Source organism: Heptranchias perlo, chromosome 41, assembly GCF_035084215.1.
Source record: "Heptranchias perlo isolate sHepPer1 chromosome 41, sHepPer1.hap1, whole genome shotgun sequence".
Taxonomy (NCBI): domain Eukaryota; kingdom Metazoa; phylum Chordata; class Chondrichthyes; order Hexanchiformes; family Hexanchidae; genus Heptranchias; species Heptranchias perlo.
In genome coordinates this window covers 3,524,220-3,551,081 of record NC_090365.1, presented here as the reverse complement: position 1 = coordinate 3,551,081, position 26,862 = coordinate 3,524,220, and the positions used below count along the sequence as shown (strand labels likewise).

Below are 26,862 nucleotides of genomic sequence, written 5' to 3'. Positions count from 1 at the left end.
CCACTTCAGTAGATACGTCACGCCGGGGGGGGGGTCAAAGGCCAGTAAGATGGCGGCGCGCTGGTGGCAGAAGCTGCTGAGAGGTTGCGCTCTGTGTCGGGAGCCTGTGGCCCGGGCCCTGGGGAGCGGCGGCGGCGGCGGCCGGAGAGCGCTGGCGGCGGGGGCCCGATTACAAAGCGCCGGCGGCCGCCCTTCCCTCAGGGGTTACTGCGGCAGGAGCAGCCTGTATGAGCATTATAGGGATGGGTACTCGGACAGGCCCCAGCTGGACATGGGGTCGGTCTGCAGCCACACACAGGCCGTGCTGGACAATGTGCGGAATCGCAAGGGGGAGCTGACCAGGGAGGATGTGTCTGACATAGTAGGTTCGCTTCCCCTTCGCTCTAATGCTCCCCTTGTGCAGGCTGCACCCCCCTCTCCCCTTTAAACCGGTGCAAGACACACACGATGACTCTTCACTCTTGCTGGGGTGGGTTCCACGAGCACCAGAAACCCTCCGGCCCCTCGCCTAAGTGGGTCGTTGTTCAGCTTTAATCCTTGCGCCTAACTAATACTTGCTGATACTAAACCAGGAGTGGAGTGGGATGGAGCAGCTCAGAAATGGCAGATGAAATTTAATGCAGATCAATATTAAGCCCTGCATGTTGGAAGTGTAAATAGGCAATACATGTGTTCACTGAATGATCAGATAGATGAAGGTGAAAGATCTAGGAGTATTAGGTGTGACACTGGACATGTCCAACAAGTTCAGGGTAGCAGCCCACAAAATCAATAGAATGCTGAGCTACAGTTAGCCAAAAGAGTAGAATAGAATTTAGAATACACTGTCTAAAAGAAGAAGCGATATTGATAGATTAGGTGAATGGGCAAAATTGTGGCAAATGGAATTCAATGTAGACAAATGTGAGGTCATCCACTTTGGATCAAAAAAGGATAGAACAGGGTACTTTCTAAATGGTAAAAAGTTAAAAACAGTGGATGTCCAAAGGGACTTAGGGGTTCAGGTACATAGATCATTGAAGTGTCATGAACAGGTGCAGAAAATAATCAATAAGGCTAATGGAATGCTGGCCTTTATATCTAGAGGACTAGAGTACAAGGGGGCAGAAGTTATGCTGCGGCTATACAAAACCCTGGTTAGACCACACCTGGAGTGCTGTGTGCAGTTCTGGGCACCGCACCTTCGGAAGGACATATTGGCCTTGGAGGGAGTGCAGCGTAGGTTTACTAGAATGATACCCGGACTTCAAGGGTTAAGTTACGAGGAGAGATTACACAAATTGGGGTTGTATTCTCTAGAGTTTAGAAGGTTAAGGGGTGATCTGATCGAAGTTTATAAGATATTAAGGGGAACGGATAGGGTGGATAGAGAGAAACTATTTCTGCTGGTTGGGGATTTTAGGAGTGGGGGCACAGTCTAAAAATTAGAGCCAGACCTTTCAGGAGCGAGATTAGAAAACATTTCTACACACAAAGGGTGGTAGAAGTTTGGAACTCTCTTCCGCAAACGGCAATTGATACTAGCTGAATTGCTAAATTTAAATGTGAGATAGATAGCTTTTTGGCAATCAAAAGGTATTAAGGGATATGGGCCAAAGGCAGGTATATGGAGCTAGATCACATCAGCCATGATCTTATCAAATGGCAGAGCAGGCACGAGGGGCTGAATGGCCTACTCCTGTTCCTATGTTAAGAGGAGGAGGTGGGGTGGAAGCAGATTCAATAGTAACTTTCAAAAAGGAATTGGATAAATACTCAAAAAGGAAACATTTGCAGGGCTTTGGGGAAGGAGTGGGGCTAATTGGATAGCTCTTTCAAAGTGCTGGCACAGGGCTGATGGGCTGAATGGCCTCCTGTGTTGTATGATTCAATGATAAAGTCAGAGGGAATTATTATCAAACTGTATAGTGCACTGGTCAGACCAGCTTGAGTACTGTGTCTTCTGGCCACCGAGACAAAAGGGAGGCACTGATGTATCGGGGGCAGTGCAGACAAGAGCCCAAGATGCTCTAATGGAAAAGAAATTTGATATGAAAGGCATGCAATTGTAAGATTTTCAATGTATTACCTTCTGATCTCTTATGGTGTTTCACATGGAGTGTCAAGAACAAGTGTCATTTTCAGGTTGAAGTGGGGTTGGCAACTGGGGATAACTAACAGAGCCTGCAGATATGTCAGTCCCCATTTTAAAGCTACACATTCTGCCCTTATTTCTATTATTTTTTCCTATGACCATATTTATGATGTAAACTTATCGCGCTGTAAAGAAGAAAGAGAGAGCTTGCATTTCAACTGGTCCTTTCACAACCTCAGGACGTCCCAAAGTGCTTTACAGCCAGTGAAGTAACTTTGAAGTGTATTCATTGTTGCAATATAGGAAACACAGCAGCCAATTTGTGCACAGCAAGATCCCACAAACAGCAATGTGATAATAACCAGATAATCTGTTTTTAGGTGTTGGTTGAGGGATAAATATTGGTCCAGGACACCTCCGAAAGCTTGTGAATTTAAAATAAAATTGCTGGACTATAACTTGGTGTTGTAAAATTGTTTACAATTGTCAACCCCAGTCCATCACCGGCATCTCCACTTCTTTAAAATAGTGGCCATTGGATGTGTTAGATCCACCTGAGGCCTTGGTTTAAACACCATCAGAAAGATGGCACCTCCGACAGTGCAGCGCTCCCTCAGTACTGGTAGCAGGGAGTGTCAGTCTGGATTTTGTGCTCAGATCGCTGGAGTGGGACTTGAACCCATGACCTTCTAACTCGGAGGTGAGAGTGCGACCCACTGAACCACGGCTGTCACCTAATTGCACCCAGTGTGCTTTTACTGGGAGAGAGAGGGTGTGATTACAGCATAACAAGATCACAAATGCAGTTTCCATTATAAATGTGGACATCGGAATATATAACAGGGAAAAGTAGATAGGGAGTGCTTGCAGACGCAAGATTTTTAGTATAGAAGGATGGGAATGCAACATGGAATCTAATCTTTTTTGCGAAAACTTTTTCTTGCTTAAAAATATTGCTTGGGGTACTTTGAAAACAACACAGTGATTCTGCCTTGTTTACTGTTTCTAGTTATTCCTCCCTGTTGTATGTTTAACAGGTGTCCACGTGGAAACAACTGGTGAAAATAAAGGAGGAAATAGAGAAGTTGGAGAATGAGAAAAGAAGCATTAGTGACGCAATTAAAGCACTCCTGGTGGGTAAGAAAGATGACAAGAAAAATGAAGTAACCATATATCTGCCTCTAGCAGAGAATACACGTTCTAACGTAGAGCAGGTTAGAAAGAAACATCGTGGTCACTAGGATTTCAGTGAAGTGTGATGGTGAGTGTGTAATATTTTTATGCCAGGTCCATTTGAACTACAGAAAACTCTGGTGTTAAGTCTGGAGAGTGTTTTTTGAGCCATACTGGTGATTACTAGTCGTAGTGAGGGCAGCTGGAGATTATGAACTGAGTATCTCTCAATATTAAAGCATGATGGCTTGAAGTCTGGTGATGGATTTCTGCGTGTGTCAGACACCGAACCGACTGGGAGGGGGAATAAGCAGGAAGGTGGCCGAACAGGGATAGGATGGCCTGGATTTGTGTTTCTCGGACTGCAGTTTGGGTGTGAGAGGAAGAAAATCTCGAACAGAGGGGAAATGTTATCTAAGTAAATATTCTGCACTTTTTAGTTTTCTTTTAAGGAAAGTAAAGCATTTTGAATCGGTGGTTTTTTTTGCAGGACAAGCAGAACAAGGAAGCTCTTCATTCAGTAAGTACAGTCTCTCCCTTCTGTCTAGACTGGAAGGGGGTGTGTGATAGTTTCTTGAATGGACGTCTGAGTCAGAAGTTCTACATACATAGTACGAACAGTGATTGACGGGAAAAGACCATCCAGCCTGTCCCACACAATTGTATTAATTAGTGCATCACACTATATACACTCCCCACCCCACCCGAAACCATGTGAGCTCCTGGGAGATGCGCAAAACCATATTAAAAACCCAAATCAATTTGGGGAAGAAAAGAAATCTGGGAAATTCCTCTCCGACCCTCTTAGGCGATCGAAACTAGTCCAGGACATCACTCTGACCCTGATAATTTTACGCTGTACCTGCCTTGTGTACGAGGTGATCTCTGCCCCAGCCAGAAACAGGTCCAGCTCTCGCTTGAAAGAGCGAGAGGTGTTCCGTTATGTGGTCGTGTTGTGTTTTGATTAGGATTCATGGATTAAGCAAAGTGTCACTTGGATTTCGGTAAAGTATGTGAAATTTTAATGGTAAAAATACTAACCGTACAATTTGAGATTTTGCCCACCCAAACTTGAGTCGTGTTTGGAGAGAGTGGCCTGCGTTTTCTGCCTCTGTAGCCTCAGGCTATTTTTTTTTACCTATTCGCTTTAATAGATGGAAAATAGCGAATTGGCGAGCACAGAGAACAGAAAAGCCCAGCCAGTGTTTAGTGCTGGGTAACACTGGGGCGAAGTACTGATGAGTACAGGTCTGTCACTGGTGGGAACATTTCAGGGGATGAATTAAAAGTATCGCACACCGTTTAAAGCGTATCGGGTTAAATGTGATTTATATTGTGTATCTGTATCATACACTCAATAAAACCCAGTGACAAGTGTTCAGATTGTAAAATAAAAACCAATGATTTGTTTAGAGGATTAAAAGGTGACGCAGAGGGTCTGAAAGAAAAGGATGGTTTTCGAGATTTAATATTTTTAATATTAAAACAGCATCCTGATTTCTCGAGGCTGCGAAACAGAGGGAAGGAAATTCGTCTGGAACTAAATGCACTGTATCTCAAAGAGAGCCAGCTTGATGAACACTTCTACCTGAAAGCCTTGAAGCTACCAAACTGGACTCATCCAAATGTGGTAAAAATTATTTTGGATCGTGTATGTGTTCCTCTTTTTTTTCTCTTTTTCTCCCCTTCTTTCTTTCTCTCTCTCTCTCTCTCTCTCTCTCTTTCCTTTCTCTCTCTCTCTGACTGTGTTTCTGTCTCGTGCTCTTACTCTAATAGGATTAGCAAATGCCTATGGTGTGATCAGTCTCTGCACTGATGTGGTATTCCAGCCTTCTCCGTATTTCTCACCCTGTGTATCCGTTTTCCTCTGTAAACTTGTGGTTATTGTTGTCAGTAAACCCGTTGGTTCTATTCTCCCATTTCCATCAGATCACCAGTGTTGAGATTCAACCTGCAGCCTCCCAGTGCCATACTTTCCCCATCAGCTGGGATGGTGGCATATTCTGGGACATCAATTCTGCAAAGGACACTGTTGCTATTTTACACCGACACAACAGACACATGTGGGTGCGAGTGGCCTTGCCCCTCCCCCCCCCCCCCCCCCCCCGTCTCCTCCCTGCCAACATTTCCGCAGGTACCCAAACGCTGCCACGGACATATTGTCGGGAGACTGTAATTACTTGGAACTGAGTTCAGTATTGGAAGGTGATCCCTCTGATCCAGTCCAGTGCTCCACTGCCAAACCACTTGGAAACCCGTGTGTGTCTCTCTCTCCCTCCTCCGCCGTCCCTCCTTTCCCACTTATAAGAGACCCACCAAATCCGTCCCAATTATCATCCGTCTCTGCTCTTGTTGGCATTCGTTTATTTCAAAGTATAACCGTTCTCTTTTTGTTTGAAGCCCATCGGTGATGAAAGTCAGGCTCACGTGGTTGAAACAGTTGGTGAGAAACCAGGTGAGAATCCTTTGTGACCAATAGACGTGTGTATTTGGAAAGTCTACAATGGCAGGAGCAAGTTACCTAGAGAGTTACATTTGGCAGCTAGAAATAACAGTGCCTATCACGTCCCAGATTGCTTCACACCCAGTGAATTAGTTTTGAAGTATGATCATTGGTGTTAATTAACTCTTTGTGTGTGGTCATTTTTATTGAGGGAACTCCCCACTCTTTGAATAGTGCCGTGGGATCTTTAACGTCCACATGAACAGACGGGCAGGGCCGAGGTTTAATGTCTCATCCAAAAGATAGCGCCTCCGTCAATGCAGCACTCCCTCAGTGCTGGACGGGAGTGTCAACAACAACTTGCGTCTTTAATGTAGTAAAACGTCCCGAGGTGCTTCATCGGAGCGATTTCAAACAAAATTTGACACCGAGCCACATAAGGAGATATTAGAACAGGTACGGTAGCTTTCTGGGTACGGTAGCATAGTGGTTATGTTACTGGACTAGTAATCCAGAGGCCTGGACTAATAATTCGGAGTCTGAGTTCAAATCCTGCCAAGGCAGCTGGGGAATTTAAATTCAATTAATTAAATAAAACCTAGGGGAAAAAAAAAACTAGTACCAGTAATGGTGGCCATGAAAGTACCAGATTGTCGTAAAAACCCATCGAGTTCACTAATGCCCTTTAGGGAAGGAAACCTGCCGTCCTTACCCGGTCTGGCCTATATGTGACTCCAGACCCACCGCAATGTGGTTGATTCTTAATTGCCCTCTGAAATGGCCTAACAAGCCACTCAGTTGTACAATCGCGCTACAAAAAGTCACCACACGGGCTGCAGCGGTTCACCACCTTCTCGAGGGCAATTAGGGACGGGAAACAATTGCTGGCCTTGCCAGTAATGCCCACATCCCATGAACGAATAAAAAAAGTGACCATAAACTTGGTCAAAGAGGTAGGTTTTAAGTAGAGTCTTAAAGGAGGAGAGAGAGGTGGAGGGGGTTTAGGGAGGGAATTCCAGAGCTTAGGGCCCAGGCAGCTGAAGGCACGGCCGCCAATGGTGGAGCGATGAAAATCGGGGATGCGCAAGAGGCCAGAATTGGAGGAGCGCAGAGATCTCGGTGGGTTGTAGGGCTGGAGGAGGTCACAGAGATAGGGAGGGGCGAGGCCATGGAGGGATTTGAAAACAAGGATGAGAATTTTAAAATCAAGGCGTTGCCAGACCTAACGTAGGTCAGCGAGCACAGGGGTGACGGGTGAACAGGACTTGGTGCAAGTTAGGATACGGGCAGCAGAGTTTTGGATGAGTTCAAGTTTATGGAGGGTGGAGGGCCGTTCAGGAGAGCATTGGAATAGTCGAGTAGCTGCTTGGGAGTGTTAGCCTAGATTATGTGCTCATGTCTCTGGAGTGGGGCTTGAACCCATGGCTTTCTGACTTCAGGTGAGAGTGCTACCACTGAGCCAAACCGACTCTGTAATACATAAACAAAGGAAAAAAGTGGAGAATAGGCTCAAGAAGGATAAAGAAATCTTAGCGCCTAAAAGACGTCCCAAAGCTCTTTGTAGCCAGTGAATTCTGAAGTGCAGTCACTATTGTGTAGGAAACGCGGCAGCTGATTTGCGGTCCCACAAGCAGCAATGAGTTGAATGACTATTTAACCTGTTCTCGGTGTTGGCTGAGGGATAAAAGTTTTATGCCGAGAATTCAAAAGCAGTTGGTCTTTATAAACGGGTTTACTTATGCAGTTATGGTATCTTTACTCATCTAACACAATAGGTAAGAGAAAACACTATTAACCAATCAAAAAGCACTTGCTTCATTATCTCTGGGCAGCCCTGTTACACAATTGTTTCCATATTCTTTCATTGAAGGATATGCACCCATTCCACACCCAGCAACACCATTACTTAGAATAACATAACCTTGGATTCACTCTAGGTAACGCTTGGAAAATTCACTAGTAAATACAAAAGTCTTGTGTTTAACGTGTACCCATCACACTCCAGACAATGCACATTCTATAGTCACAGATGCAAAACAATCTTTTTTTCTTTTAAAAAAAAAGAGTTTTATTCTTGGTGCTTCTGACCTGGAGCCTGAAATTTACAAGTATTTTACTGACTTCTAATTGGCCTCAACAATTTCCAAGCATCTATAATTACCTTGGTTTCCATGAGATGTACTTGAGCTGTAGCCTTAAAGAGACAGGGCAGATTAACGTTTAAGCATCCAGACCCTCTGTGAGCAATGCCAGGGGAGGTCTGCCAGTACTCTAAAAGCCTTCAGTTTTAATTTTTGTCTGAAAGCTCGTAAGACTTGCTTCCTTTTATCTTCCAGTGTTCGATTTTAAACCCAAGGGCCATTTGCAAATTGGTGAAGACTTGGACATTATTAGACAGCGGTAAGATGTGATATGGTCAAATCCTGGTCTCAGACAATGGCAGAATGCAATGGAGTGATGCAGACTTTTCACACGTGAAGACATCTTAAAAAATGTTGCTTTCTTTACATGAAATTTTCAGTGGATTGACTGAGCGTTAAAGACTGGATAATTATTGATTGAATTTTATGCTTGGATCAGAAGTCATTTGGGATTTTACACAATAGGAGTGAATGGGAACGGATTTATTCCATTGGGATTCTACACATTGGGAGTGAATGGGACGGAGGTTAATTCATTGGGATTCTATACAATGGGAGTGAATGGGAAGGAGTTTGGTTCATTGGGATTCTATACAATGGGAGTGAATGGGAAGGAGTTTGGTTCATTGGGATTCTATACAATGGGAGTGAATGGGAAGGAGGTTAATTCATTGGGATTCTATACAATGGGAAGGAGGTTAATTGGGATTCTATGCAATGGGAGTGAATGGGAATGAGTGTGCTCCATTAAAATTCCAAATGATGGGGATGAGCAGGGAGAGATTTGATCCACTGGAGGTCTATCCAGGCAGTATGACACCTGAACCCTGAAATTGGGATGTTGTTGTGGTTCATTTCAACATCTTCCTCCTTTGTGTGATTTTTTTTTTTTGTTGTTGACCTTACATTTTACCAGCTGAGATCTGGTTGAGATTTTTCTCCCCTCTTTAGAGATGCTGGTGACCTGCTATGTTTCTCCAACATGTTTCTGAACCTGGGACCTTCAGTTCTGCACCAGGCAGGTCATTTACCAACTAAACTATCAGGGAGCTGACATGCACTTTGATGAGCAAGAAGTTGCCCCTTTCACTAGCCAATCTCCTGTGGCATTGCTCACGGGCAATCCTGGAGCATGATTGTTCTATTTAATGGGCAATGTGGCCTGTGCCTTTTAAGGCTACTACACCCAGTATTTGGAGCTACTGATGACTGCTGAGGTCAATCAGAGGGCAGTTGTAACTGCTTGAAGATTTCACGCTGCAGGACAATTGCTTTTTAATGAGATTGTTTTGCATCTGTAACAAAATGTGATGCTTGGCGTGTGATGGATGTGCATTAGTTGCAAGACTTTTTTCCCCTAGAAAATTGCCTCTGGTGTTGATGAATGTAAGTTTTTTTTTATATATATATATAAGATGGTGACGGTGTGGGAGACTTCAGAAGCTCGCTTCATGTCGCCACCTACTGGCCAAAGCCCGCAACTGCTTTGTTACAGGCAACTGTTTACATACAGAATTTCTTCTCCAAATGTTTTAACATTAAATGTTGACATAAAAGCATGACCAAAAATCGTGATGACCGCAAGTGAATGCATACAATAGGTTTTTGATATAATCTAACCTTTTTATTATACGTTACATTCCTTTAGAACAGTGTTATGTGCAAATACAATTCTTCTTTAGGTTTTAAATTGGGATTTTGCCAACACCAGCTGAGTATTCCATTTGCCAACATCACGGGCACTGCGATACAAAAGTGACTCATTGCTTTTAAACGCACTGACAAACGTGCTATACAAATGTAAATCTGTCTTGCTTTTAAGGTTGAAATGGCCTCATTAAATTATGCCCCAGTTCTTACCTAATACGCATCCAAGGTTATCTCTCTTTAAAGGAGTCCAACCCTCGCAGAGAATGCAATCTTTGAAGGCTGAATAATAAAAATCCCCCGCCAACCCCCGCTCAGGCATCGCTAAACAAATGAAGCAATTAGTCTCCAGCTGTTTAATGCATGCTAAATTCTTGTCATTTACCCATCACACAGCTTCCCTGGAGGTTCAGTCAGTAATCTCACACAAGCAGCCGATGAATTTAATTAGACTGCAGTGCTAGTGTTTGAAGTACATATAACTAATCCATTGCAGCATTAACACGACACAGCACAAAGCTGCTACACTCACCCACTCACAATGAAAGATTTTCATTATTTTTCCTAATTTTCTCCCCTCTTAATTTTGCGGGCGGTAGTCACGCTGCCCATTCTCCATGAATGAGCGCAGACGGAGTTCCAACTGTCTAGTTGGCCATGAAGGGCATAACAGGAGCGCCTGACTCCCCCCGGCCCCCACCTAACATCCTCTGGCTGGGTGTGGGGAGTGGTGAACCGAGAAAGACAGAAAAGAAAGACTTGCATTTATACAGCGCCTTTCATGACCTCAGGACATCCCAAAGCACTTTACAGCCAATGAAGTACTTTTTGAAGTGTGGTCACTGTTTTAATGTAGGAAATGCAGCAGCCAATATGCACACAGCAAGATCCCACAAACAGCAATGTGATAACGACTGGATAATCTGTTGTAGCAATGTTGGTTGCGGGATAAATATTGGCCCAGGACACTGGGGAGAACTTCCCAAGGGAGGGGGGGAGAGAAATCAACCAGAATTCCTGCTATTGGTTGATTATCCAGCCATTCCTGCTGGAAAGTACCAGCGTGCCAAATGTGGGCGAGGACAGGATTGGAGCATCCGGGGAACCTGTCTGATTTTCCCCCCTCCCCCCTCGCTCACTAGCCCTCAGGTACTGAGGCAAATTGTAGTACCCACCTTAGGTCAGCTAATACAACATGGTCGGTATAGCTCATTGCCGTATCAGGCACTGAGCCACACTGACCAGCAGGTCCCAGAGGTGCCTTTATCCAACAATAGGCCATCAGGCCACTAACAATTCGATTGGACACTGGTCCTGTGCTTGTGTTCTGGACGTCACATTTAGTCTCCTGCTTTGTCAAGTTGCGTATTGCTCCTGCTGTCTGTTCTAACAGCAAGCAGCGCCCAATAAGTGCTTTTCTGGTCATGAATCTGCCTCCCTTAGGTATTGTATTGTTTGAGCTTCTGTTAATGTCTTTCCATCGATTGTCAGGCGGTCGAGGGAGAATGAAATGTCACCCCTGCGGCTCATTCCCGTCCATTGTCGACGATCACAACACTCTCACTGACAGCTCTGTCCCTTATTCCCACTCTTCACCATCTGCCCCGTAGCTGACAATGACACACAAATTTAAAGTGCTATTACTGCAGCCCATTAAGAGATTGGGTTACGGTTTTCATCAACGGTTTAGGCGTTTGAATGAATTTTTTATGAGCAGTTCTCATTCTTCAGACCAAAAGAAAAAGCCTTCGGGGACAGTTTGCTAATGTGACAGCTAATAAATATATTTACTGTGCTCGGTGTAAAGGCTTCTCAGGTTTAACTAGAGAGAGTCACAAGAGGGCACTGTCTCCCTCTTGTATTGCTCCTCATTTTCTTGCCTTTACGGACGGGAGATGCTGACTCACGTTGGCTCTGGTTCCACAGACACCCCGAGTGTCTGCCGACTCTTCACGCCCCCCCCCCCCCCCCCCCAAAGTTGCCATTCTCCACGTATGAGGCAGAGCTCTGACTTTTGCCGGGCTATTCAACTGTGGAAGCCATTACAGCCGAGTCCAGTCAGTCATTACCAAGTGTGCACAGAGCAAGATGGATCTTAGGAAGGGGACCCCTGCCTGTTTTTTTTTTTTTATTGGGCTCAGACTTAACTGTGGCATCACTAGTGCCTCTGTGGCTGAGCTCAGTACTGGTGAGAGGTCAATTCTGGGACCACCTTGGATGTGTATCAGGGGAGGTATTTCTGCCATCTGCAGCTTTTATGTAGGAACAGGAGGAGGCCATTCGGCCCCTCAAGCCTGCTCCGTCATTCAATCCGATCATGGCTGATCTGTATCTTAACTCCATTTACCCGCCTTTGCTCCAGTTCCCTTAATACCCCTTACCCAAAAAAAAATCTACCAATCTCCAACTTGAAATTTTCAATTGACCCCCAGCCTCAACAGCTTTTTTGGGGGAGAGAGAGTTCCAGATTTCCACTCCCCTTTGTGTGAAGAAATGCTTCCTGACATCACCCCTGAACGGCCTGGCTCTAATTTTAAGGTTATGCCCCCTTGTTCTGGACTCCCCCCACCAGAGGAAATAGTTTCTCTCTGTCCATTCTTTCAAATCCTTTAATCATCTTGAACACCTCTATTAGGTCACCCAATTAAATGTTGGTAAAAAGAAACTGGTTTTGATTTTAAACATTAAACTAAATTTGTCCCTTTTTGCTCCTTGCTAGACGACTCTCTCATGTCTCTGGCCATCGATCCTACTATCTGCGAGGAGCAGGCAGCGAACTGCAACTTGCTTTGGTCCAGTTCACGATGAGCAAACTCCTCAAAAAGGTGAGCTTTCCCAGTCCGAATCCTACTTAGCCTCTCTCGCACTTTCCTTTTACTCTCTTCTCCCCCCACCCTGCCCGAAGGAGGGCTGCACTTCCCTGGACTCTGGCCACCCTCCAGTACCTCACCCAGGTGGCCACCTTCCCTGTGTGGGTCTAGACGGTGAGTGTCGACAAGATATTCGACCGTGATGCCCGGCAGAGCCGAGTCTCATCCTGTCCTCCCCAGATATCGACACATGCCTTGTTCCAGCACAAATCACTGGATAGTGATCAGGAGAAGAAACCCTGGCTGATTTTCAATGCACAGTTAATTGAGTAAAAGAAAGAACTTGCATTTATATGACACTGATCACAATCTCAGGACGTTCCAAAGTGCTTTATAGCCAATTATATACTTTCAAAAGCACTTCATTGGCTGTAAAGTGCTATATGCAAGTCTTTTTCTTTCTTTTCATGCAATAAATTACTTTGGCAATGCAGTGTCTGCTCTGTAGGGAAACGTGGCAGCCACTTTGCGCACAGAAAGATCCCACAAACAGCAATGAGGTAAATGACCGGAGCCATTCTGTTTTGGTGGCGGTGGTTGAGGGACGAACGTTAGCCAGGACGCTGGGAGAGCTCCCCTGCTCTTCATCGCATCGTGTCATGGGACCTTTAGCAGTCCATGGTACAGATTGGCAGGCTCTCACCTGAGAGGATGTAGCACCCCACAGTACAAGTGTCAACTTAAGTCCTGGAGTGAGGCATGAACCCATGATCTCCTGGGTCAGAATGCACCACCAACAATGGCAGATAGTTGAAGGCGCTTTGAAAGAGAGTGGCATTTTCCATTTCTTAAACGCTATTTAAAACCTCCGTGTACAATCTCCGTGTAACGTAATACGACCATTGTCATTAATAACCAGGGATTAAAAAGAAATCGTCACTGCACAATGCATGAGCGGTCACCACGGTAATCCTTAAGGTGCGGAAAAACTTTATCGTCATCGGCATATCTTGTCACGGGAAGCGGTGACTCGGGTCATCGTGCTGACAGATGGACTCAAGAATTTTCCATGCCCGTGTTTTTCTCTTCCCCAGGGATTCGTCCCGATAACTGTGCCGGATATGCTGAAAGGCGCTGTGTTTGTAAGTACGGATTTACATAGAATTTACAGCACAGAAACAGGCCATTCGGCCCAACTGCTCTATGCCAAAGTTTATGCTCCTCACGAGCCTCCTCCCACTCTACTTCATCTCACCCTATCAGCAAATCCTTCTATTCCTTTCTCCCTCATGTGTTTATCCAGTTTCCCCTTAATTGCATCTACGCTATTCGCCTCAACTACTCCTTGTGGGAGCGAGTTCCACATTCTCACCACTCTCTGGGTCAAGAAGTGGGTTTCTCTTTCTGCAAATGTTCCGTTGGTTGCGGGGAGGCTGGTTCGCGCTGGGGATTGGAACACCTTGACCTCCGAACTATGACCTGGGAGCACCAACCGCGTGGGCCTTGGAGTTACTCCGTGGAAAGCTGGTGTCGGAATGCTTACGGCAGTGGTCTGGAATTGCTTTCTCCGCTGTCGTAGTGCGGGCGCAAACCTGTTTAAAATAAATGGGCTCGTGTCCCCACTAAAATAGCAGGAAGAGGAACGCGGTGAGTCTTTATATGCCGTTGTTCCATGGCCCTGTGCTTCGTGCATCCAGTGTCGGCATCAAGCAGTCCCAGGTCAAGTATAGAATGGGCTTCTGTTGGGGAAAGAGGGACTGTGTTTCTCTTTCCTACCCCCCCCTCCCAATTCCTTGTCCCAATCTTAGAAGTACATCCACTACTGCACCACTATGACATTTTTCCAGTTCCTGCTTGGCTGGGAGTGCTGGCTGTGGTATCATCGCTGCTTGTGGGATCTTGCTGTGCGCAAATTGGCTGCTGCGTTTCCCTACGTTACAACAGTGACTACACTTCGAAAAAAGTACTTCAATGACTGTAAAGCACTTTGAGGATGTTACTGGGCTTGTAGAAATAAAGAAAGATTTGTATTCCTTTCACAATCTCGGGGCATCTCAAAGTACTTTGCAGCCATTGAAGTACTTTTTTCGAAGTGTGGTCACTGTTGTAACGTAGGAAACGCAGCAGCCAATTTGCGCACAGCAAGATCCCACAAACAGCAACGTGGTAATGACAAGATAATCTGTTTTTTTTTGGGGTTGTTGGTTGAGGGATAAATGTTGGCCCAGGTCATTGGGGAGAACTCCCCCTGCTCTTATTACAATAGTGGCCGTGGGATCTTTTACGCCCACCCGAGATGGCAGACGGTGCCTGGGTTTAACGTCTCATCCGAGAGACGGCACCTCCGACAGTGCAGCACTCCCTCAGTACTGGCACTGGGAGCGTCGGCCTGGATCATGGGCTCAAGACTCTGGAGTGGGGCTTGAACCTTCGACCTATCTGATTCAGAGGGGAGAGTGCTACCCCACTGAGCCACGGCACCTGTGCGCAGCGTGTGTCTCGGCTGTACACAGAATGTCTCCGCGTTGGTGACCTGTCTGTCCCGTTAATGCTACAAAATAGAACAGCAGAGATGACACGAGGCCGCCAATATTTCAAGTTCCTATTTTCACAGGAAGGCTGTGGGATGGGGCCCAATGCTAAATCCTCCCTGGTCTACCAGCTCGACCCGACTCGCTTTGAGGATCTCTGTCTAGCAGGAACAGCGGAGGTTGGCATCGCAGGTAAAACTGATGAGCAGGAAGAGCTCGGAGCAAAGTTGGATAGGCTAGGCTTGTATTCCCTCGAGTATAGAAGATTATGGGGTGATCAAATTGTGATGTTTACAATAATTAAAGGATTTGAAAGAATAGATAGAGAGAAACTATTTCCTCTGGTCGGGGGGAGTCCAGAACAAGGGGGCATAACCTTAAAATTAGAGCTAGGGGTGATGTCAGGAAGCATTTCTTCACACAAAGGGGAGTGGAAATCTGGAAAACTCTCCCCCCCCCAAAAAAAGCTGTTGAGGCTGGGGGTCAATTGAAGATTTCAGAACTGAGATTGATAGATTTTTGTTGGGTGAGGGTATCAAAGGTTACAGAACCAGGGTGGGTAAATGGAGTTAAGATACAGATCAGCCATGATCTAATTGAAGGGCTCGATGGAGATGTTAGGACAGGTTTTGGCCGAAGAAGTAGGCTTTAAGGAGTGTCTTAAAGGAGGAGAGAGAAGCGGGAAGGTTTAAGGAGGGAATTCCCTCTCCCTGAACCACTAACTTTCCACACTGTGGCATGCTGTCAGTCTGCAACAATAGCTTCCACACATACAGACAGTGAAGCTGCACAAAACTGGGAGGAAGGAGGGGGATAATGAGACACCAAGCGGGTGTTCGAAGAGTGCGGGAGGGGGTGAGCGATGATAGTCAAAGGGGTAGGTACTGAGGCTTTTGTAAGTGGGGAGATAAACGAGGTGAAAAGGTTTAGGAAGAAAGTTCTAGAGTTGAGGGATGTGATGGGGGGTAGGGCCTGACAGTGGAGCAGATGGAAGTGGGGTGCGACAGAAAGCAAGCCAGAGAGCGGAGGGTACAAACTGGGATGACCCAGTTGCCCGTTTGTGACAACGCCACACAGTAATGGAGAACCCTGTGACTTGGGATGGTAACCGGTTCTTTCCCTGTTGAAAGATGTTCTTGTTTTCCAGGGTATTTCATGGACCACGCTGTTGCCCTGCAGGATCTGCCTGTGAGGTAATTTTTGATGAATTATTCAAGAGCGCTGGGTGAGAATGCAAAGCTCTGTACCAGCCTTCTGCTTTCTATTGACGTCTGAATCTTTTAACACTTCGCCGTCCATGCGGAGTTGCTTTGAAGGATTTCAACATTCTCTTACCCCATCTTTAATTTCCAATTTCTTCTCTTATCCCTTTGCACTGTTGAGCAGCTCCAGAGGTGCAGACATCCAACTCACTCAAGTGACCAATCTTCATGTGTAAGAAAGCACTCCCGTTCCTAACACACCCTAGCTCATCCTCAGGACATCCCAAAGCGCTTTACAACCTAGGGGTTACTTTATGTCGTTTATTGTAAACAATTTTACAACACCAAGTTATAGTCCAGCAATTTTATTTTAAATGTGAATTTAAAATAAAATTGCTGGACTATAACTTGGTGTTGTAAAATTGTTTACAATTGTCAACCCCAGTCCATCACCGGCATCTCCACATTATGTAGTTTAGACACTGTTGTTGGAGGTGTGTCAGCCGTGGCTCAGTGGGCTGTCACTCTCGCCTCTGAGTCAGAAGGTCATGGGTTCAAGTCCCACTCCAGAGACTTGTGCTCATGATCTAGGCCGACACTCCCAGTGCCAGTGCTGAGGGAGTGCTGCACTGTCGGAGGTGCCGTCTTTCAGATGAGACGTTAAACCGAGGCCCCGTCTGCCCCCTCGGATGGATGTGAAAGATTCCACGGCCACTATTTCGAAGAAGAGCAGGGGAGTTCTCCCCGATGTCCTGGGGCCAATATTTATCCCTCAAGTAACATCACTAAAACAGATTATCTGGTCATTTATCTCTCTGCTGTTTGTGGGATCTTGCTGTGTGCAAATTAGCTGCCTCGTTTCCTACATTACAACAGTGACTGCACTTCAGTGGCTGTAAAGCACTTTGGGACGTCCTGAGGCCATGAAAGGTGCTATATAAATGCAAGCCTTGTAATGCCAGTAAACACAGCAATTGGTTTGTACACAAACAGCAAATGAGATGAAACACCAATTGATCAGTTTTTGGTGGTGTTGGTTGAGGGAGGGCATTGTACTAGGACCCTGGGAGAGCTCCCTGCTCTTCAAATAGTACACTGGGACCTTGAACAGGCAGACAGGGCCTCAGTTTAACATCTAATCTAAAAGACAACAACTCTGACAAAACAGCATTCCCTCAGTACTGCAGCCTACATTACGTGCTGAAAACCATAGTGGAACTTAAACACACAGCCTCTGACTCACAGCTGAGAATGCTACCAAGCCAATACTAGAAGCCCAGCGAGTGAGTGCTGACTGGCTATTTGACTGTGGAAGGCATCAGACGATACTCGCAAACATGCTTTCTAGCAGGGGCCCCTGGATAGCAATTGGACAGGAACCCCGGCTGATTGCCCCCCTCACCTTTTCTTAGCCCAGGGATGCTGAAGCCAATTGTAATGCTCACACTGTGTTTGCCCAACATTTCCCCAGCTAGATAAGCTACCCAACCACAGACCAGGGTTTAAAGCACCAGTGGTGCTTTTCTTGATGGGTGAAGTGGTCACTAGAAGGCAGGGCCTGACAGTACAGACCCAGGGACATCTTACCGATTCATTTTGCGTCACTCCTTCAGGCTGACTATATCCTAACTCGCATTCACCCATCACCCCCTGTGCTCGCTGACCTACGTTGGCTCCCGGTCCAGCAACAAACCAAATTTAAAATTCTCATCCTTCTGTTCAAATCCCTCCATGGCCTCGCTATCCCTCCCTATCTCTGTAACCTCCTCCAGCCCTACAACCCTCCGCGATCTCTGCGCTCCTCCGATTCTGGCCTCTTGCGCATCCCCGATTTCTTTCACTCCATCGTGCGGCCGTGCCTTCAGCTCCCTAGGCCCTAAGCTCTGGAATTCCCTCCCTAAAACTCTCCATCTCTCTCCCTCTCCTACTTTAAGACACTCCTTAAAACCTACCTCGATGATTGGTCACCTGTCCTAATATCTCCCTATGTGGCTCAGCCTCAGATTTTGACTGATAACGCTCCTGTGAAGCGCCTTGGGACGTTTTACTACGTTAAAGGCGCTATATAAATGCAAGTTGTTGTTGAATGTCACTGGGATGAATGGCGTTCATACGATGGGTCACAATGCTGGTTTCCTCTGTTGCAGAATGGTGTGTTTCAGCACGTGTTACCGAGCAGAGACGGACACGGGCAGGGAGCCATGGGGACTCTACCGAGTTCACCACTTTACCAAGGTACCACTTCCTTTACCCTGCTGCATATTCTTATTCGAGATACGGGTGTTGCTGGCAAGACCGGCATTTATTGCCCGTCCCTAATTGCCCCTTGAGAAGGTGGTGGTGAGCCGCCTTCTTGAACCGCTGCAGTCCGTGTGGTGACGGTTCTCCCACAGTGCTGTTAGGTGGGGAGTTCCAGGATTTTGACCCAGCGACAATGACGGAACGGTCGACGTGTGTCCAAGTCAGGACGATATGTGACTTGGAGGGGGACTTGGTGGTGATGTTCCCGTGTTCTTGTTGACAGGGGTCACAGGGGAGGGAGGTGCTGTCGAAGTAACCTTGATGAACAGCAGAATTGTACACCATCCCAATCTGTAACCTCATGGCCCAGCACGTCCCTCCCTCCGTGATAATCAAGTCAGGGGACTAACCCTGATTCAATGCAGTGTGTAGAAGTGTGTGCCAGGAGCAGCACTGGGCGTACAGCAAGCTCCCACAGCAATGTGATGAATAAGCAGTTAGTCTGTTTTTGTTTTGCTGCTGGTTGGGGGAGGAATCTTGGCCAGGGCACCAGGAGAACTCTCTGCTTTTCTTCAAACAGTGACACTGAATCTTTACTGTCAACCTGAGCAGACAGACGGAGCCTCTGTTTAACGGCACCTCTGACAGTGCAGCACTCCCTCTGTACCGACCCTCCGACGGTGCAGCACTCCCTCTGTACCGACCCTCCGACGGTGCAGCACTCCCTCTGTACCGACCCTCCGACGGTGCAGCACTCCCTCTGTACCGACCCTCCGACGGTGCAGCCTGGATAGTGAGCTTAACTCCTCGAGTGAGGCTTGAACCCACGACCTTTGACTCGGAAGTGAGAGTGCTACCAACTGATATAAGTTGATGTGAGTAGCAAAGTTGTTCACTGCAGTGAGGAAACTTGGAAGGGAGAGAATTTAAGATGGAAAATAATAATCAATTGTACAAAGTTACAATAATAAATTTAAGCTGGGGAACTCGAGTGTGATTTTATATCGCTTTGGAGCAGCTTATGCCCTGGAGAGACCACAAAAACTGCAACATAGGAACAGGAGGAGGCCATTCAGCCCCTCGAGCCTATTCCGCCATTCAATTAGCTCATGGCTGATCTGTACCTTAACTCCATTTACCTGACTTGGTTCCGTAACCCTTAATACCCTTACCCAACAAAAATCTATCAATCTTTGAAATTTTCAATTGACCCCCAGCCTCAACAGCTTTTTGGGGGGAGAGAGTTCCAGATTTCCACTCCCCTTTGTGTGAAGAAGTGCTTCCTGACATCACCCCTGAACGGCCGAGCTCTAATTTTAAGGTTATGCCCCCCCCTTGTTCTGGACCTCTATTTCCCCTATCAAATCCTTTAATCATCTTAAACACCTCAATTAGATCACCTCTTAACCTTCTATACTCGAGGGAATACAAGCCCAGTCTATGCAACCTGTCCTTATAATTTAACAAGAGAAACTGAGGGCTCGTTGAATAACTGAGGCCTATCTCTTCTCAAGGGGCCTTGCACCTTGGTTAGTTCTGTCAGCCAGTTGAGTTTTTTGTTCTGTTGAAGGTGGAAATGTTTGGAGTAACGGCTGCAGAGAGTGGGACCGAGAGCAAAGAGCTGTTGGACGAGTTTGTCTCTCTACAGAAGGAGATCTTCTCTGACCTTGGACTGCATTACAAGTGAGAATTCCGCAGGGTGCTGTGTATTCTGGGGGTTGGGGGTTGTCCCATTGCCAGGACATTTTAAGGAGGGCGATCTGTTCATTTACTTCTCTGCTGGTAATTATTTTCCTTTCCACGTGTCTCCTTATGCTGGATTCCCCCACCAGAGCAAATAGTTTCTCTGCATCTACCCTATTGAATCCTTTCCTCATTTTAAACATCTCAATTCGATCACCCCTCAACCTTCTAAACTCGAGGGAATAATCACATGATCAGATGGAGATTCCCTTCAGCCTCTCGGATCTCGTCCTTCCACAACACCAACCCTTCTGACTGCAGCATGCCGCTGTTTTTTCAAATGCGTCCTGGGGTCAATCCTTGCTCCCTGGCAATCGTGCTCCTGCTGCCGGACGTTCTGTGTGTAAAGATGTCCTCCCTGCCGTCCTGCCCTAAGCTTGACCTTTGCCGCCCTGTACTGCCCTGCTGTCTTGTCCTGTCTCGTCGCCGTTAGTCCTGCGGGTAACAGTATTGCTGATATCTGGCTGTTTTGGCAGGGTGCTGGAAATGCCCACCCAGGAACTCGGACTGCCGGCTTATCGCAAGTTTGACATTGAGGCCTGGATGCCTGGAAGGGATAATTATGGAGAGGTAGGTTCAGGATGATGGATTCACAGTTGACCATATTCACTTCGCAAATAACCCCAGACCTTGATCTAGGAAGTAGAGTGAAACAGAAGGATGGAGTACAGATTCAACGTCACGTGGATAACTCTGTGTAGCGTCCAGACTGTTCACTCGTGAAAACTAATGAGTCTACAGTGTACGAACATGCAGTGTTTGGAAGTTTTGTGATGAAGGCACAGCATCACAGTTCCTCACGTGCGAATTTAGGCCTCATGCACCTCGTTTGCAGAGGAATCTCTTCGCCCTCCTCGCGGGGGGTCAGACGGCCCCCTCGCTGAGGCGGTCCAACTGCCCCCTCCATCTCCCCCTGCCCCCCCCCCTCCCCCCACAATTGATTGAGGGAAACATCAAATGCTGAGTTAACCAGGAGCGTTTGCTCTCCCTTCTCCTGATACCTTGCACCTCCCAGCGTAGTGGTTATTTTACTGGACTAGCAATCCAAGTGGCTGAACTAATAGTCCAGAAGACGTGAGTTCAAATCCCACCATGGCAGTTTGTAAAAGTGACCGTGAAGCTGTCGGATTGTCGTAAAAAGCCAAGTGGTTCACTAATGTCCTTTTTAGGGAAGGAAACCTGCCGTCCTTACCCAGTCTGGTCCTATATGTGACTCCAGACCCACACGGATGTGGTTGACTCTTAACGGCCCTCTGAAGTGACCTAGCGAGCCATTCAGTTGTGTGAACAACTCAGGACGGGCAGTAAATTCAGGCCTTGCCAGCGACGCCCACATCCAGAGAATAAATTTTAAAAATGCCTCGGGCACCATTGAGAGAAATTGCTGTCCTTTTTGTGGGATTGTGCACTCCCTTCTACCCACGCACCCTAGTCAGTAGGGCAAGGAATCCAGTTCATGGGGCCCCCACCCACAGATCCACATCTTAATAGAGTGTGAGACCGTGCCGTCCTTCCCCACCTGCCCAAACCGTGGCAGTGGTGGCGGGGGGAGGCGCCTCTTGTGCCTTTAGCAAGGGGAGGCCGACATGTGGATTCAACGAGTAGTTTGTTCCTGTAGACACAAGGATGGGAGAAGTCCCTTGGCCTATTCAGCTCGTGTCTCCACTGCCCCACCCAGCTGTACTTTGAACATCCTAATCGCATTGGCTCCCGGTCCGGCAACGCCTCGATTTTAAAATTCTCACCCTCGTGTTCAAATCCCTCCATGGCCTCGCCCCCCTCCCTATCTCTGTAACCTCCTCCAACCCTCCGAGATCTCTGCGCTCCTCCAATTCTGGCCTCTTGCGCATCCCCCGATTTCCATCACCCCACCGTTGACGGCCGTACCTTCAGCTGCCTGGACCCTAAGCACTGGAATTCCCTCCCTAAACCTCTCCGCCTCTCTCTCCTCCTTTAAGACGCTCCTTAAAACCTACTTCTTTGACCAAGCTTTTGGTCACCTGTCCTAATATCTCCTCATGTGGCTCGGTGTCAAATTTTGTTTGATAATCCTCTTGGGACGATTTACAATGTTAATGTCGCTATATAAATGCAAGTTGTTTGTGCCTCTGCTGATTTACATTCTAGATTACCATCACCCTTTCAGTTCCTCGTAGTATTTGAAAAGTAAATTTCAAATAATCACTTAAGTTGCCCTCTGTTCTACCAGCCTGATTTACTTTTGAAGTAATAATCTTTTTTTATTATTCGTTCATGGGATGTGGGCGTCGCTGGCGAGGCCGGCATTTATTGCCCATCCCTAATTGCCCTTGAGAAGGTGGTGGTGAGCCGCCTTCTTGAACCGCTGCAGTCCGTGTGGTGACGGTTCTCCCACAGTGCTGTTAGGAAGGGAGTTCCAGGATTTTGACCCAGCGACGATGAAGGAACGGCGATTTATCTTACCTATACACATCTTAATATTTTCGATATCAGGATGAGGACACTTCCTCGACCGCGTTCTCTCGGAGTTTTTCGCCTTGCTATAGAATGCAAACTCGATTGTATTATCTAATATAACATTTTGTGAAGTGTACATCTTCATTTCCTCTCGTGTTGTTATTAATTCCCTTTTTTTGTTTTAATGAAACGCACAGCAGTAATTAATTTTTTTTTTTGCAAGATTTCAAGTGCGTCCAACTGCACGGACTATCAAAGTAGAAGACTGAATATCATGTACTACAATGAAGCAGCTCATTTAAAGTACGCACACACTGTAAGTAAGAGGCCTGGCATTATCTACTCTGTCGAATCCCATTATAATTTTAAACACCTCAATTCGATCACCTCTCGTCCTTCTAAACTCAAGGGAATAATTACAAGGTGGATCCAGACGAAGAGGCCCTTCAGCCCATCTGATCTTATCCTCCCTCAATATCATCCCGAGAAAGAAGGACTTGCATTGATACAGCGCCTTCACGACCTCAGGATGTCCCAAAGCGCTTTGCAGGCAATGAAGTACTTTTTTGAAGTGTAGTCACTGCTGTAATGTAGGAAACGCAGCAGCCAATTTATGCACAGCAAGATCCCACAAACAGCAATGTGATAAATGACCATTTAATCTGTTTTTTTGTTTAGTGATGTTGGTTCAGGGATAAATATTGGCCCAGGACACGGGGGAGAACTCCCCCTGCGCGCTCTCGAAATAGTGGCTGTGGGATCTTTTACGTCCACCTGACACCATGCTTGGGTTTTTAAAGCCTGTAAGATTATAGGAGGGCGAGATAAACGAGGGAGACGAGGCATTCTACGTTAAAGGGCCTGGAAAGGTAGGAACGAGAGGAGGAAGCAGCAACAGCAGCTTGCAATTTATATAGCGCCTTTAACGTGGGAAAGAGCATTGCGAGAAATATTGTCTTCAGGGTATAGTGAGGGAGAAGAGTGTGTAGGATGGTGTATTTGGAACAAGAGAGGTAGGAGGAGCACTGACCATAGTCATATCGATGAGAGAGAGATACAGCTCCTGTCTAGTTCTTTGTGTATTAGGATAAAAGAACATATTTTCTCAGCACAGTGTCCTTTGAAAGGAAATCTTGTTCTTGCAGGTACAGGTACGATGGGCTGATTGGCCTCCTTCTGTGCTGTATGATTCTATGTGCTTGGTTAATTCATTCTCTCTCTCTCTCTCTCTCTCTCTCTAACACAGATTAACGGGACTGCGTGTGCGGTGCCTCGCACTCTGATCGCTATCTTGGAATGTAACCAGTTAAAGGTAAATCACATGGTTCTCAGTCACTCAATCTCCATATCATAAAGAGGATATAAAGGCACTGGAGAAGGTGCATAAAAGATTTACAAGGATGATACCAGTTCTGAGATTATAACTATCAGGAAAGATTGAACAGGCTGGGGCTTTTTTTCTCTAGAAAACAGGGGTGACCTGATGGAGACCTTTAAAATCATGAAAGGGTTTGATGGGGTAGATTAGAAAAGATGTTTCCACTTGTGGGAGAGTACAAAACTAGGGGCCATAAATATAAGATAGTCACTAATAAATCCAATAGGGAATTCAGGAGAAACTTCTTTACCCAGAGAGTGGTGAGAATGTGGAACTCGCTCCCACAAGGAGTAGTTGAGGTGAATAGTGTAGATGCATTTAAGGGGAAGCTGGATAAACACATGAGGGAGAAAGGAATAGAAGGATATGCTGATAGGGTGAGATGAAGTAGGGAGGGAGGAGGCTCGTGTGGAGCATAAACACCGGCATAGACCAGTTGGGCCTGTATTTAATTCGTATTCCTGGGCATACCTTCCTATTTTCACCAAAGGTTCTAAGTCTTGGAAAATGCCAGAAAAAGTAGTTTTCAACTTGATATTAATCCATACAGAACATAACACAGTAAAATATTCCCCGAGTTCATTTTATTCCCACGTTTTTAATTTTCCTTTTAGCCCCCGTCCCCCAAAAGTGCTGACTCCTTGCTGAGGTAAAGTGAGTCTCGCCTGGCTATTCGACTGTGGGATGCCTCACAGCTGAGCCAGGGGTTTGCTGCAGCCAATTATGGCGTCCCTGACAGCACCTTGATTCAGGGAATTCAGCGCAGACCAGCGATCGAATCAGAGGCTGTTCTGGTCAACATCACACTGAGTAGTGGAATGAGCTGATAGGGGAGGGTGTTTATTTTTTTTTTTAAGTTGTGCTTTTATTCAAAAGTTGTTGTTCGTTGGTTCTGCTCTTTGCCCCACAGGATGGCACTGTCTGGGTACCAACCGTCCTTCAGCCGTACCTCGGCAGAGAAGTGATCAGTCGCCCCACACACAGCCCTTTGCAATACATCGGACCTAACCAGTACCAGAGGAAACTCAGCAAGACAGACTGAGCGACAAGAGACCGTGGACTTCCGAGACCTCCCATCGGGATTTGTCGAGACTGTGAGGAGACTGTTGCCATAAGAATTGACCCATTAGCCTCTCTCGTATCACGCAGCTCGAGTTGGAAACCCCATCCTCTGTGGACTTTCCTTTTGGTCTGTCTTTTCCTCCTCCGGTTTTCTTTCCCTCCTCTTGCTGAAGGCCCGGGGAGGAGAGTTTCGTCTTACCTCTCCTGTACCTGGCCCAAATTTGAGTCTAAACCAAGAGCGCTTGGGAGCGGTGGGTGGGTGGGCAAGTCGGGGGAGACAGTCACCCTGGAACCTAATCGTTCCCTGAATAATGTCCAGATACCAACTTTCCAGTAGGGATTACCGGATAAGCAATCAGGAGCGGCTATCCTAGCTGATACTTCCCTCCCCTGGCCTAGGGGATGCTGAGGTTAGTTGTAGCTTCCACTGCTGCCTGTTGTTTGTTTTGGGAAGAGGGCTTCCCACCTCTCGTGTACTTTGCAGCCTCTGTGACCCCAAGAGCGGCCAGGACTTTGCATGATAACAGCCACCGAGTGCAAAGGTTTCACGGTCAGCAGAATAAGCAGGACAGTGCCCCTTTAAATTTGACCGCCAGGATACAATGGCACCCAGCACTGTGCCGGTGATTGGCTGACACCACGGCGGTGACTCTGGCAAGGCCGGGATTTTATTGCCCATCCACAGTGGCCGCGAGAAGCTGGTGGCGCGCCTTCTCCTTGAGCCACTGGAGTCCTTGTGGTGTCGGTGTTCCCATGATGGCATTAGGCAGGGAATTCCAGGATTCCATGAAGGAGCAGCGACATGTGTCTGTTGGGATGGTGTTCGGCGTGGAGGTGACTTTGGAAGCGTTCCCGCACTGTTGTCTTTCCCGGCTGGGCTGGGAGATGCCTTGGCGAGTTGCAGCTTCTTCCGCCTCAAGAGCATAAGAAATAGGAGCAGGAGTAGGCCATTCGGCCCCTCGAGCCTGCTCCGCCATTCAATCAGATCGTGGCTGATCTTTGACCTCAACTCCACTTTCCTGCCCGATCCCCATATCCCTTGATTCCCTTAGTGTCCAATAATCTGTCGATCTCTGTTTTCAATACACTCAACGACTGAGCATTCACAGCCCTCTGAGGTAGAGAATTCCAAAGATTCACCACCCTCTGAGTGAAGAAATTTCTCCTCATCTCAATCCTAAATGGCCGACCCCTTATCCTGAGACCGTGCCCCCTAGTTCTAGCCTCTCCGGTCGGGGGTAACAACCTCTCAGCGTCTACCCTGTCAAACCCTCTCAGAATTTGAAACGTTTCAAGGAGATCACCTCTCATTCTTCTAAACGCTAGAGAATATCGGGCCATTCTACTCAATCTCTCCTCACAGGACAACCCTCTCATCCCAGGAACGAGAGCCTTGACTCTCCTCTTTGAGTGTCGCAGTTCACCAAACTAAAACGCCCGATTTTTGAAGCCCTTTGGCCCCAAGATCGTGATCGCTTTGTCGTCCAACATTTTATCCAACTGCAGTGGTTCTTGTCTTAAAACCATTGGGCACCATGCCATCTTTGGTCATCTTGCCCACTATCCCTACCTTAGAGCCAGCAAGTGCCATAAACGCACACCACTGGCACTGGCACCATACAGTCAACCAGTAGGGTGCAAGCGAGATTGCCCAGAGTGATTTTTTCCCCCCCCCCCCTCCCCCCAAGCCATGTGGTCCTTCCCTTGTCCCCCTTTCCCCTAAAGAGTCCCACTTCAAGCTCGGCAGATCTCCGTGCCGTACAGTTGCCGTTGAGAACTTGCAGGTAGGTTTATCTTGACGAGCGATTGTGAATAACTTTTTTTTTAAAAAAAACAGATGGTGGAATTTTAATTTCACCACAAGTAATAATGTTTCTCAGCAGAGATTACTGTTCGAGAGGTGAAAAAGAATTGGGTGTGCACTACTGTTGGCAGAATTATTTGGAAAAGGAGAATAAAAGACGAAAAGGTGTTTTCTTTT

General features: G+C 46.8%; 1 protein-coding gene across 1 annotated transcript; it reads left to right on the top strand.

Annotated features, from left to right (window-relative positions):
- The first annotated feature begins 49 nt into the window (after window positions 1-49).
- Window positions 50-26,853, top strand: sars2 (seryl-tRNA synthetase 2, mitochondrial). The gene is made up of 16 exons (XM_067974920.1): window positions 50-361; window positions 3,112-3,207; window positions 3,738-3,767; window positions 4,737-4,877; window positions 5,648-5,702; window positions 8,027-8,090; window positions 12,198-12,303; window positions 13,383-13,430; window positions 14,903-15,011; window positions 15,967-16,012; window positions 18,169-18,256; window positions 19,833-19,945; window positions 20,482-20,575; window positions 22,665-22,757; window positions 23,688-23,753; window positions 24,730-26,853. The coding sequence occupies exons 1-16, from the start codon at window positions 50-52 to the stop codon at window positions 24,859-24,861; spliced, it is 1,593 nt and encodes a 530-aa protein (XP_067831021.1). The 3' UTR covers window positions 24,862-26,853.
- The last annotated feature ends 9 nt before the right edge of the window (window positions 26,854-26,862 follow it).